Source organism: Notothenia coriiceps, unplaced genomic scaffold (genome assembly GCF_000735185.1).
Source record: "Notothenia coriiceps isolate Sejong01 unplaced genomic scaffold, NC01 NC01_scaffold00037250, whole genome shotgun sequence".
In the NCBI taxonomy this organism is placed as follows: Eukaryota; Metazoa; Chordata; class Actinopteri; order Perciformes; family Nototheniidae; genus Notothenia; species Notothenia coriiceps.
The window spans coordinates 15,358,434-15,373,279 of NW_011369951.1; the positions used below are offsets into that span (position 1 = coordinate 15,358,434).

Below are 14,846 nucleotides of genomic sequence, written 5' to 3' on the forward strand. Positions count from 1 at the left end.
CCCTGATTTCAATGGGGAGCTCATTCCACCATTTTTGAGAGCCAGGAATAATGCAAACAACAGTGTTTTTTGCCTTGATGGGTGCAGGCGAGCCTGTTTGCTGATGCAGAGCGGAGTGCACGGTGCTGGGGTGTACAGGTTTAACCATGTCCTGGATGTAGTGAGGGCCAGATCCATTCGCAGCATGGTAGTACGCAAGTACCATTTCTTGAAGTGGATTCTAGCATTACTGGAAGCCAGTGAACGGGAGGCGGGAGGAGCGGCGTGGGTGTGAAAATGTTGGAAGGTTGAAGACCAAACGAGCCCGCTGCATTCTGGAATGACGCTGCAAGAAGGTCGGATGCAACATGCAGGTCAGACCAGCCAGGAGGGAGGTTGCAGTAGTCTAAGAGCGTAGAAGATGACGAGAGCTGGACCAGAACCTGCGTCGCTTTCTGGGTCAGCTTGGGGACGATAAACCTCTGAATGTTGTAGTAAAGCGTGTATCATGCAGCAGGGTTTAAGCAGCGAATGTTATTCAAGTGAAGGACAGTTTGTTATACTATGGATCGACACCCCAGATTCCTTGCAGTCCTGAGTCAGGAGGAAACCCAACAGAGGTGCTGATGACTTGATAAGGTCAAGAGTGGGAGCCCAATCTTTATCACCGGAAGGAAAAGCAGTTCAGTCCTTGTTTAAGGTTGAAGCTTGAGTGGTTGAGCAGACATCCACCGGAAGATGTCATGCTAGGACAACAGCCAGGAGAATGCGCCTGCGACGACCTGGGTCTCTGAGCGGAGGAAAGGACAGAATGTAGTTTGGGTGTACGTCAGCGTAGCAGTGGTATGAAGAAACCATGCGGGGCAATGACCGATCGAGTGAGTTTGTGTAAGGAGAAGAGGAGAGGAACAAGAAACAGATGCCCTGAGGATACCCCTGTAGTTTAATTAGAAAAGGGTTCGAACTCGACCCTCATCCAAGTTCCTGTAGGTACGGAGCCTTGAGGTAATAGAGGTGAGAGGGAAAGGTGCAGAGCCTGAATCCAAAATTATCCTGGAGAGTGCGAAGGAGGAATCTGATGAGCATGTGAAAAGGTCACTGTGTCGACATGCAGCAGACAGGTCCAAGAAGGATGATGACAGAGGAGAGGGAGGCTGCTTTAAGCCTGTAGCAGTTCCTCAGAGACACGCAAGAGGGCAGTTTCAAAATGTGGATGATTGCCTTTAGAAACCCAGACTGGTGTGGATCCAGAAGTTGTTCATATGAAGATAACAGGAGAGTTGTTTAAAGTACAGGAGCCGTTCCAAGTTGTTTTTAGACCTCAATCATTCATGACTTGTTGCCCCGCACTCGCTTTTTAGAGATACTCATGTTTAAACATCATGAAATTTTAATTCCACATTTAAATTCATTCATCATAATTTAAACATGCGTTTAGCCCAGTTAGATATGATCTCGATTTAGGAATAATATAACGATCACTTGCCTTTGCCTATTTATTCACCCTTATTACATGGCTTAGTTGAATACTTATTCTGATTGTCAATTCAGAACACGTGACACGTTGTTAATGATAGAACAGGACAGACTACAGTCATGGACTTATTGAACCGTNGTGGGGTCAAAATGATCACAAGAACGGTGAGCAAAAATCCCAGAACCACACGGGGGGACCTAGTCAATGACCTGCAGAGAGCTGGGACCAAAGTAACAAAGGCTGCCATCAGTAACACACTACGCCGCCAGGGACTCAAATCCTGCAGTGCCAGACGCGTCCCCCTGCTTAAGCCAGTACATGTCCAGGCCCGTCTGAAGTTTGCTAGAGAGCATTTAGATGATCCAGAAGAGGATTGGGAGAATGTCATATGGTCAGATGAAACCAAAATAGAACTTTTTGGTAAAAACTCAACAAGACCTGTTTGGAGGAAAAAGAATGCTGAGTTTCATCCAAAGAACACCATACTGCAAAGGGACCAGGACGACTGATCCGTGTAAAGGAAAGAATGAATGGGGCCATGTATCGTGAGATTTTGAGTGACAACCTCCTTCCATCAGCAAGGGCATTGAAGATGAAACGTGGCTGGGTCTTTCAGCATGACAATGATCCCAAACACACCACCCGGGCAACGAAGGAGTGGCTTCGTAAGAAGCATTTCAAGGTCCTGGAGTGGCCTAGCCAGTCTCCAGATCTCAACTCCATAGAAAATCTTTGGAGGGAGTTGAAAGTCTGTGTTGCCCAGTGACAGCCCCAAAACATCACTGCTCTAGAGGAGATCTGCATGGAGGAATGGGCCAAAATACCAGCAACAGTGTGAAAACCTTGTGAAGACTTACAGAAAACGTTTGACCTCTGTCATTGCCATCAAAGGGTATATAACAAAGTATTGAGATGAACTTTAGTTATTGACCAAATACTTATTTTCCACCATAATTTGCAAATAAAGTCTTTAAAAATCAGACAATGTGATTTTCTGGATTTTTTTTCTTCTCATTTTGTCTCTCATAGTTGAAGTATACCTAGGATGGAAATTACAGGCCTCTCTCATCTTTTTAAGTGGGAGAACTTGCACAATTGGTGGCTGACTAAATACTTTTTGCCCCACTGTATATACGTTCCTCCAAATATGTATTACTTAGAGAGAAATCCTTTTATAATATTGATATATTTGATTACCTTCTGCATCTCACCATGCCAGCTCCTTAAATCGAATTGAACTAAATAGAACCAAACTAAAGTGGATTAACCAGTCAAAGAGTAAGAAAGGTAGAGAGAGAAAAGCAATTCATTACACATAGAGACAGAGGACAAAGGACAACAGGAGTTGGACGGAGTGGGACAGTAGGAAACAAAATACAAAATTGAGTGAGAAGAAAGAAACTCGGAGAGATCACAGAAGTGTGAGAGAGGAGGTGAGCATGAATGGTGGAGGGATGAAGGTTGTGCTCTTGGTTCTGCTTAGCTATGTTTGATTCAATGATGCTGCTGACAGAGGTGCAAGGGTCAGTGACTGTGAGGGGGAGTCAGCTCAGTGTAGCTACAGAAACTGCCTTAAACTGTACGCAGGTGATGTTTGACAGTTACACAGCTTACACATTTCATTGGCTCAACATGAGGTTAAGATTTAGGGTCTTTTTCCTATTTACAACTTTGGTTAAGAGGTCAAAAACACTGTGATGTGATGTGATATTGATTTCAAGACAATGACACATATCATATTCTGAAACTAAGAAAAGAGGAAACAAACAAAGTACTAAGAGTAGTTAATAACCTCTAGACGATCTTTTCCCCGGGATAACTGAACATCCGCCTTTGGTGTGTTTTGTGTGTGTGTGAGCTTGCATATATATATGATGCTGTCACATCATATAATGTCACCAAGTTACACTCTTTGATCAGTTCCCCCCCTGAGAGCTCGTAGGGTTTCAGCCCTGCAGGAAAACGCGATTCTGTCATGCTACACTTGTCAATCACTGTAGCTGTGTGCGTTTCTGTGTCTGTATATGCATGTTTGACAGAGAGAGAGTAATTAGAGAGTGAGTTAATATCCTAAACACACACAGCCCATTATGATAATTGAAGCTTTCAGTGAAACGCTACTGCCAAGTTTCAGGCGGATGGCAATTGGCTGTGAAATGAGTAACGATATAAATAATGTAATTATTTTTTAACTTGTCAAAGGACAAAAAATTTGCATTTGATGTCTTAAAGATTATTCTGTAGAATTTGAAGTATAAGTATAATTTGTTCGTTAGGAAAACAGCATCTGGATACCTTGTGGCATTACTGCAGGTTTAAAATCTGGACTTTGACTTGGTTTTGAAGATGGGGAAATCAACCTGAAAATGCATGCAATAAAGATGCATGAATAATGTATTGTTTACAGAAGTTCTATTAAAGCAGTTGGATAAACCAACAAAAGAAAGTATGAGAATTGTATCCCAAAAACTTTTGAGTGTGAACTGCTCTCAAGGATTGATACTTTCTGTACTTCCCTCTGCATGTTCCATCCTCTGCAAGTTGGTTTACATATCGCTGGCACGAACTGAAACCACATTCTGTGTCTTGCATATAATAGAATACATCTAAATATAAATCCCTTGTTTTTTGTTTTTATTTCATACCTTCTGTGTTTTTATGTTTATTTTACTTTATCAATAATGAATTCTCAAATAAGTAGATAACTTTGTAAAATATTTGACATTTAGAAAGGAAAATAAACAGAAGTATACAATGTTGTATTGAGTTATACATCTGTCTTCTGCATATCAGTAAAACTCTTAAACTTGAAAATGACAGAATATTAGAAAAAGAAGGATCAAACTTAAAAAAAGGCAAAATAGTGAGCTCAAGAAGTGGGTACTAACAGAAGGACATGCTTACCAGGGGCTCAACATCGTTGATATCTATCCTGACACTCGTCCATTGTGTGACAAAGAGCTCTTGGCCACACACACACACACACACACACACACACACACACACACACACACACACACACACACACACACACATATGGAAACACACATATGGAAACACACACCTGCCACCTCTTTGAGTTTTCTATTCTTTCGGGTGTACTTACATCCCAACAGATAGTAGAACAAGTGTAACACACACACACACACACACACACACACACACACACACACACACACACACACACACACACACACACACACACACACACACTGCTCACCTTGAAATGTATTTGCCCAAAGCGAATTCAGAAGCATGGTGGAGCATGTGTTACAAGATGACAGACGTCTGGTAGAATGTCAAGTTTTAAAGGAGAGGAGAAAGGGGAGAGCAGCGAATAAAAGCACACTGCTATTAAGGGAAGGAAGGATAAAAGAAGAGTGACAAAATGAATAGAATATGATTGCAGGCCAGTTTGGCAGTACTGCTAATGTGACACTCATGCCAATAAAGCAGAGTATTGAATCAGATTCGAAGGAGCGGGAGCGATAAGAATTGAGCTCAGTGGGAAAGAAGGACGGAACCAATTTGAAAAGGAAGAAACAGAAAGAGAAAGGAGATCGACAACATCTGTGTACGGGAGGCAGTCGTATTCTATACGATGCCACACACACCAGTGTTACTCTCTGCAATCTTTACGTCCTGCTGGTTTCTTAACAAGCGTGCCATGGATCATTGCGTGTGTTTGCATCTACCTGTGTGCCTCAACTCTTTGTTTTGCCCTTCACAATTAAAGCTGAATTACACGATAATTACACTGATGACAATTAGCTGTGAGATGGGGAATAACATTCATTTCTCATAGGTTGTATTACATTTCACATAGCAACACAGCAATGTAAAAAAGGAGACCCATGGCATGTTCACCATTCTTTCTGCTGACAGTCCTTCTTTTAAGACCTTTAGATACTTAGCATTCGTCAACCTGTTAACAATTAGGACTGCTGCCAGCTGTCTTTAAGAAAGTAGCTATTGTGTGGTTTTTAAATATGGCCTTTGAGTTCAGACATTACTAGAAGGGTCTGTTAACATTGATTCATCTCTACCCTAAACACAACGCTAAAGTAGGTGGTAAGAATATCATAATATACTGACATCGATGTAACATTGAATCACCATTTTATGTCAGCATAAACATAGCTACAATATGGTAAACACCCCATACAAAATGTTCAGGATTTGACTCTCAGCCATCATTAAATCAATGTATGCATCTTATTGCCATTTAGCCCAACATCCCAAACAACCCGCTTATCTGAATGTCATCATGTCGCATGTTGACATTCATTATCAGTATAAAAACATAGCTGCCCTTGTTGTGTGTTACAGAGATCGAACGGGGCGGCTGTGGGGATCCCGGGGTGCCGGCATTCGGTCGCCGTAACGGTGATCGCTTCCAACATGGAGACGTTTTGACCTTCATTTGCCAGGCGGCCTTTGAACTTGTGGGAGAGAAGAGCATAACATGCCAGCACAACAACCAGTGGTCTGGCAATAAACCCACTTGTATCTGTAAGTACACACAGTTTATACAGATATGTACATATTTTCCTCTTTAGTTCTAAGTTTAAATGATCTTTTATTCTTTCTTACTTTGTGCCTATATCCATCTGTCCTTTCTGCTTTCATTCTTACCTCTCAACCTAACTTGTTTCCGTCCTGCCGTTCTTCCTTCTCTCCTTGCTGTTTGTAGTCTCATGTTTCTTCAACTTCACGGCTCCATCGGGGACTGTGTTGTCCCCAAACTACCCAGAGGAGTATGGGAACAACTTGAACTGTGTGTGGCTGATAATCTCTGAACCTGGCAGCCGCATTCATCTCCTCTTCTCCGACTTTGACCTGGAGCCACAGTTTGACTGGTTGGTGATCAAAGATGAAGGTAATTGTATTTTAATACATCTCCATCTTTTTAAAACGTATGTGTCAAATGAACCCCTCAGGATATGCATACATTCTACATGGCTGAAATATGGATGGATATGGATCATTCACTCTTTCTCAACTTTTCATCTAAGTCTATAACTAGTTTTATTTCCCATTGCACACAGAACACAGGGCATTGTTCCACTGTTCCCCATTGTAATACATGTTATTGATTCAAACTGAATCAAATGAAGTTCTGGTTTGAATGGCTGGTCATTAAAGATGAAGTCGTGTTTAATCGGCTGGCTGTAAACTTGTCCCTCTGCAGGCATTTTGTTTTTGAAGCAGGGTTTTGAAAATTGCAGGGCAATTAGTGCTGTTGCAACAGGCAAACTGACATAAAAGTTGCTGCTTCAAAGTCTTCCAGTTTGTTCCGTTGAGGGATAGATCTCTGCTGTCGCATGAAAAACACACTATCTCTTATTTTATGTAGAGATTTCAACAAAAAAAAGTAAATACCTGACATGACATGAATAATGATTATGAAACCTTAAGGATTTTTGATTGCATTTGTTTTATACAGCATATCAGTAAGTAAGAAAACAGTTGTATCTTGAACAGATGTAAGCATCTTGTAAAGCATCAGTATAAACTAAAGTAGCCGTTATGGTTACTAATATGTGTTAAGAATGTAAACAACTGTTTGTGTCTGCCACATTTAAAACATAGTGTTTCAGAATCACACTAAATGTGCTAATGAATGAATTTGGACCTGAAGGCCGCACCACAGTAGTTAGCTGCTGACAGATGAGAATATTGGTTTAAAAATAATGAAACTCGGCATTGACATGGAAAGTTAATTTGTAGTTATTTGTTATAAAGTTGATTTGAGGATATATTTGAAAAAGGCAGTGACAGCCATTTAAATAACCAGATCACTTTTTGGGGGGTTGCTAATTCATAAAATAATATGTATTGACTATTCATAAATGTTTTGATATCTCCTTTTGTACATTATTATACTTATTATTAACAACTGTGCTTTTATGAAACCAATGTGGTGACTAACAGTCTGCTGCTATGCCTTTAATACATGCATACATAAAAATGATGCTTTAGTCCAAGGGGAAACATCATTTGCATTCTAATGCCATAAGATACAAGTGTCCCTGGGCCTGCATGGGAGAGACCCAAAGGCTGTTCCATTCACCAAGGAGTTGATATGACCTTGAAGCATATGACTTCTTATTTAATCCCTGGATAATAGATCATTGAATTAAAAACAAATGGCGAGCACAAGTGAACAGAGCAAAGTAATAATCAAGCCATTAATCTTCCGAGCTGCAGAACAGTAGCATTAAACCCTGCCTAGAATCTTAAAGCATGCTCACTTTATAAAGGGTTAGCAAAATCGGAAACCATTGTCGCCATCTAATATAATAGAAGATAGTGAGAGACTTTTACAAAAGGCTTTTCTGTGAATCTCCTCTCTTAGATAAGATAATGTAGGACCTTGTCACTCTTTCAGCTATTGTCTCATTGCTTCTCTTCCCACTTCTGGCCTCTTGCCTATCAATGCAACAGTTGATGGAGTGAAAGAGCTTTTGAGTTGCTGAAGAACAAAGAGACTGGCACTGTGCAACTCATTCAGCTGTGTAGCCGAATAGACTCTAAAGTGAAAGGAATCCAAAAGTCAAGGAGGAAGAAATGTAAGCTTTCTGTTGGCCTGTGCAAAAATGGTCAGGGTCGCTTACCGCATTTCATCTCACTTGGTAGGTGGATTTATAACATTATTTTGACTGGAGGTTATGTACTTAACAATGTAATCTAAAACACACTGTCATGGATTGTGCAGGTTTGTTATGTTTAAATACTTTGATTGATTTAAATGAAAATATATGAAACAGTGTCTATACCATGCACTTCAGCCATTAAGTATACCAATATGCAAGGCATATTTGAAGCTGTGTAAATTCTTCTGTGATCTGATATTGTACTTGCCCCTAAGATATTGAATACACAATCATACAGTAAAATCTGCTTGTGAGGTTTCCTAAATAGACTCTCACAGGAATACACTCAATGACAGGAGGAGGTAAGTCTTACATTGGTATTGCAACTGCAAATGTATACATGCATTTGCTCTAAATGGGAATGGATTACCAACACTAGAGTTTAATATTGTTAAATGAATTACAAACATAATTGCAGATGCCAGAGGGTTAATGTGAGCATCACTTAGACCACAGAGGTGCCTGAAATTGTAGCAATGGCATTCTCAAAGGAAATCAATGAAAAAAAAACAAGATACAAGACACTGCATCAAACCATTTGCCTTTCAGTAGAAGGTCCTTAGTGGAATAACAATGGAAATGTTGTGTGGCAAAGCCTATAATGAATAATCACCCGTGCTGCTTCTCCCAGCACCAATCTGCTAGACTCCTGGTGGGCCATCAGCAACAAGCATTGTGTTAGTTCTGTCCGGGAGCTGGAGTTGTGCATTCTGATAGCTCATCAGCATCAGATGACATTTATAATCACCGATCACACTGGAAAAATATAATTCCAGTTTCTTTCAATCAAGACAATACGGTGGTCTTTAGAACTTCCCAATATCCTTCACTTACTGATGATTATCATGGCGCTGCTGCTGCTGGTGGTTAATCTGTTTATTTGTACCTGCTACAAACTACTGCTGCTGGCTGGAGACGATTGATTTCTCCATCAACCTCCTCAGCCTCCTCCTGTTCAACTGTCTTATCACCATATTTGGAGCTAGCATATATTTCCTTTTGCATTATGTCCATACCATATCTCACTGATATGAGCCTGCTGGGTTGTTCTGTGTAGCCCTTTAGGGTTTTATTATGCTCCCCACTGAATCTGTCGCTGCTGGTTGGATCATTTGAGAGCACCCTCAAGAGCAGAGTGTATTCTGCCAAAACAAATCATGTAGCCATTTGTTGTAGTAAATGGTCCTATGCTGTGACACAAATGTCTCAGACTGAAATGAGGTGATGCATGGTTACAGCCGTGCAGGCCAGTGCGGGAGGTGTAATGGTTGCGGAGGCCATTCAATTGGTATACAGTGGGGCCTTTAATGGCTATAGAGCGGTGCCTTAATGCCACAGCATACCCTAACATAGCAGCCAGGTTCAGCCATTCATTGCAATCATGTACCCCAAAGGGGATGATGGGTACTTGGAACAGGATAATGCTCCCTGGCATGGTGATAGAGTTGTCCAGAAATGCGAGATTCAAGACACATTCAGGCGAAATAACTTTAATGACCTACACACCACAATCCCCTGATGTCAGTCTCTCTGGTATTCTCTCAAATGTAGCGGCATCTGTAGAAAAGAGCATCTACGTACCAACCTTTGAGTTTTTTTCAAGGCACTGATGCCTTTCTGGTTTGCTTTAACACCAGAACCCAACAGGTCTCTTGCTGAGTCACTGCAGAGACATGTGGGAGGTGTTAATGGTGCTAAATGTGCTCCGATGCAGTACAAAACAGGGGGCTACATTTCTCAGATCACTTCCTATTTTGTCCATTAAGTTGGAAAGTTAGAGCTTTGTATAGACAGGATGTATCCTTGTTTTAGCACATTAATTGTACATTGTATCATCATTTCAATTGTCTCAGCAAAATACTAAACCTGTAGAAAAGAAAGTAGTCCTTGGCCTGATTGAAAAACACCAAAATGTCCGACACATAGTTTGTAACAACAAAGACAATGTAGCTCACTGCTGATGTTAAAACTCCCAAAAGGTTGATGAAGTAGTCCAAATGTTCTCCTCCAGGGAACAGCTGCAACGTTTTAATACAACAAATCAATAATTTGGCACAGTTGCACTGCTGTTAATACTTGTTTACATTTCTTAAATTAGATTTTAAATTCAGGTCCTATGATGGATTTTTTCTCCATTTGGTATTGACGGTATTACAGAACTGAATGAAGTGAATTAAATTGGTTCTTTTCACTCCATTAAATTATTTAAGCCGACTGGCAGGCGGGTGATGGGCTAATAGTGCTAGCCATTGTGCTTTCAAAAACCCTTTTCTCTGGTGATTTTTCTCTTCGCTGATTCCTTGAGAGGTGGCGTACTTAATAAAGTAGACCATGTACGTTGGTTGCATTTGTCTTCAAATGAATTCATAACAACAGTTTAGGATTTGATAACTTTTTCAGGAGTCTGGGGTTCTATGGTGTCATCTCACAGTATCTTTCTTTTCCTTGCATAATAACACTTGCTACATCTCTTGAGTCTCATAGGGTGTTTTGTATTAGTCTTTCACAGAAGTCCTTCACTTTCCAAGTATGTCCTTGGCCTAATGTTATTGAGCTGGAATAAGATGGGCAACATTAAAACGTGTTTGAACTGTTCTATTTCAGGCCTGTCTGAGCCAACAACGTTCGGGACGTTCTCCGGGAAAGATGTTCCATCACAGATCGCCTCGAATGGACACATTATGAGACTGGAATTTCAATCAGATCATTCCAATACTGGAAAAGGCTTCAATATCAGCTACACCAGTATGTGCAACCTATCTTTGTATCTCTATGTCTGTCACTGTATTTGCATGTAACCCAATCAACCCTAAAAACACATTGAAATGGTTCAAAAACTATTATGTGTGATGTGGCCTTAATTTGTGTACTGTTTCTAGTGTGTATTGTTGGATTTCACTCTCTCTGTGCAGACAAATGTCAGCATGACATCCCATTTGAGATGTTTTTAGAGCCACTACAATGGAGGTTTGATAGCACAACAACATCTCAAATGGGATGTCATGCTGACATTTGTCTGCACAGAGAGAGTGAAATCCAACAATACNTAACACAGTCAGAAAAAGTCGCCTGTGGCGATGCACATATGCTTTTAAATCACTGCTTCATATTCTCACTGAAGGACAGGATTTTCTTAGTTGAGAAAGTGGCTGAAAAGCTGGCAGGGAAGCGTCTAATCCGACTCCTCCGGGAGGAAAACACCAAAAGTAAACAAATAAGAATTATATCAGTAAATCTGTTAATGAACAAAACAGTATACAAATTCGGACTGAAATGCTATTCCCCCCTCAAAAAAAATAAAACCAAACGAATAATCAGAGAGAAAACTGAGGCGATGACAATGAGGGGGAATCGAACCCTTCGTGTTAAGATTACCAATACTTAACGAGACCAGTAAAAAACTAGGCTTGGTCGATCATGAGTTCGCGTGTGCAAACAAATGCCTCCTATTTCACTATCATGTCAATACGTTTAGGACAGGGTGCGTTTTAGATAATACATAAACCAAAGTTGATCGGGAAAGAAGCCCCCTAGACCGCCATTGATAGAAGAGAATAAGAGCCAAAAAGCCCCTACTTCTTCAATATTTAAATGGCAACACTGTATAAACTGATGTTTTCAATAAATATTCAGTTAAAGTTCTGAAGATATGAGCTTTCATGAAGTACAAGGAGTCATTTGATGAAGTGTGCTTCCATTGACAACAATTCCAGCTGACACAAACACGCACACAGGGGAGTGTAGCCAAGGTGAGGAGAACGTATACCCTCTGTGTGTGTGTGTGTGTGTGTGTGTGTGTTGCCGTGGGGAGATCCTAAACAAGTCTCAACTTTGTTTTGCTTCCGGTTAGGCAAAAGCATCGTGGAAGAGTGGGCAACCTCAGCCCACGCATCATAGAATATGAAACTGACTGGTGGTGGTGGACCACACACACAACACCACACCAACACACACCACACACCACACACACACACACACCACACCACCACACACACACACCACACACACACCACACACCACACACACACACACACACCACACACACCCACACACAACACAACACCACCACACCACACACCACACAACACACACACACACACACACACACACACACACACACACACACACACACAAACACACCAACACACACACACACACACCACACAGTTTAGGCTCATACGCAAGAGGAGTGAGGAGGAAGAATATATGAGCTGTAGTCAATTTAGAAACATTGCTCTCATGGTGTGTGTGTTGTGTGTGTGCTGTGTGTGTGTGTGTGGTGTTGTGTGTGTGTGTGTTGTGTGGTGTGTGATGTCTGTGTGTGTGTGTGTCTGTTCTGTGTGTGTGTGGTGTCTGTCTGTTGTGTGTCTGTGTGATGTCCTGTGTTCGGCGACGCAGCTATGAGGAATGTATACCCCCCGGGCCAAAATGTAGGAGTTTTCCACCAGCGAGAACAGGCACATAACCTCAGAATGTGGGAACACACACACACACAAAAACACCACACACACTCACCATAGTGTTTGACAAACAACAACCTAGTTTTCCTCACACTGGTGAAAATGAACCACTCTCTCTCTCAGACACACACACACACTTTCTGAGGGAACGGCTGACCTATCAATGAGCTTGATATAGAGTTTCATGGTTTTTGTGTGGTACCTGTGATGTTCCTGGCTTCTCGGGTTGTGGTTGTGTGTGTGTGTTGTGTGGTGTGGTGTGTGTGTGTGTGTGTGTGTGTGTGTTGTGTGTGTGTGTGTTGTGTGTGTGTGTGTTTGTCGTGTGTGTGTGTGTGGGGGGGTTGTGTGTGTGGTGTTGTGTGTGTGTGTGTGTGTGTGTGTGCGCGTGTGTGTGTGTGTGTGTGTGTGTGTGTGTAGTTGACATTTCAAAATGTAACATGGATCCTCCAGGCTTCCAGAAACTTCTGTGTATCTACGAGGGACAGTTGTTGTTTTAACTAAGGGCTGCGGCTGACATACAGGACAGGATGTATGTAGAAACACACTGGATGTGGTTCTGGGTGATTTTCCGTTATTATTCACCAATGTAAATGTCGTGTACGTTAATTTATCAAAAGACTTTGAATATTGGGCTTTCGTTTCCTCATTCTGAACGTACCTTGGTTATTTAAATGGTGTCAGTTCTGCAAAACATCTTCACTGCGTGTGTAAAACAAGAACTAAGGGTGCGTTTCATTCGGTTAAATGGATTCCTTGCGTCGTTTCCCTGCGACTAGTCCCTCGCACCAGGGAAGCATGGAGAGACGCAAGGAAACCACGAGAAGCAGGGAAATGGGTTTTAAGAGCAATGGGACGTCGTTTCCTGCAAGCTATATAAGATTAGTGCTAACAAAAGACACCTTTTCCCTCGCTGGTAATCACAAGGTTTTCTCATTTTATTGGCAACTTGTTTTTAGGTTTTATTCAACTTTGAGAGAAAGATATGGGAAATATAAGTGTGTGATGACGGCACGCTGGTGGGGAAAACTATTGGGCTGTTTTAGAAATGTTACCACAACAAAGCTGAGAAAAATGCAAACTGTGTTTTTTTTCTGAAATACACTCAATACAGATTTCCCCTAAGTGCTGGTTGTGCACAAAATAAAAAATAATTGCACTACAATTTAAAAATAAACTACACTGACATGCTCATACAGTACATACTTTCTGTGTATACATCAGGTATGTGACTGCCAAAAAAAGCACGACATTATATGCGTGTGTGCAGATTCAGAAATCTTTTAAATAAATGTTCATATAATATAGAAAATTCACAAAAATAGGACAAGCAGTTAAATATGTACATGTGTAAGTCAAACGGGTACATGTATATATTGTTTTATTAAATGTTCTGCGTCTATATGTTCTCCGTGTGTGTGTGCACCCCGGCTTTAACGAGACCTATACAAAATAACCTTGAAGTTACATTTCTGTGTTTAAGAACTTTTAAATACACTGAATGGAGGGGAAGTTGTTGGCACGGCAGGGAAGTCGAGACAAAAAAACTAAATAAGGAAAGAGGAAGCGATCAAAGCTTTGTATGTAACAGTCTGTCAGTCACTGAAGGAGTGTCACATACCTCCACTGTACGATTCTATCCCACATTGAATACTGTTTGACAAACTGCTCGTTTGCTTGTGCCACAAACCTGAAACCCATAGAACAGCTGTACAAGAGAGCTATCGAGGTGTTTGACAGAAAGCCACATTCATACCATCACTGTACCATCCTAGAAAAACACAATTTCTTGAGCTTTGACAATTTTAAGTCTTTTAAAAGTATGTTTCTTTATAAATGTTTACATGGACTGCCCCCCCCTCCCCCTCCCTTAGGGGAATTCATCCACAGAAAACACACTGGGCGCTGCACTAGGTCAGAAACCAGAGGAGACTGTGAAGTCCACCACAGAAGGACCACTTTTGGACAAAATGTCCTCTCCATTAAAAGGCAGCTCATTGTGGAACAGCCTCCCAACTGAGATACGGGATTGTCCCACTCTCAGGTGCATTCACACCTAATAGTCCGCTTCTCTGGTGCGCACCAGACGACAGTTTGTTACATTGTTTCATTTTTCAGAAGGTTCGGTTTGCGTTCACACGGGCAAAACTCAAACGGACTATAAACTTTAAACACAAGTCATGTGCACGGAAATGCTGTTCAACCATTGGTCAGACATTAAGGGGGTAAAAACGCAAATCCCGGCAATTTCTACCGGAGCCTCCGCCATGGAGCATC

The 14,846-nt window shown here is 41.3% G+C and overlaps 1 protein-coding gene across 1 annotated transcript in view; it reads left to right on the forward strand.

Moving 5' to 3' along the window:
- The window catches only part of LOC104967368 (CUB and sushi domain-containing protein 1-like), a 192,487-nt gene that overhangs the window by 29,977 nt on the left and 147,664 nt on the right, over nt 1–14,846 (forward strand). The window contains 4 exon segments of the mRNA XM_010796776.1: nt 88–122; nt 5,786–5,968; nt 6,150–6,335; nt 10,717–10,857. Of these exon segments, the coding sequence (XP_010795078.1) occupies nt 88–122; nt 5,786–5,968; nt 6,150–6,335; nt 10,717–10,857 (545 nt within the window).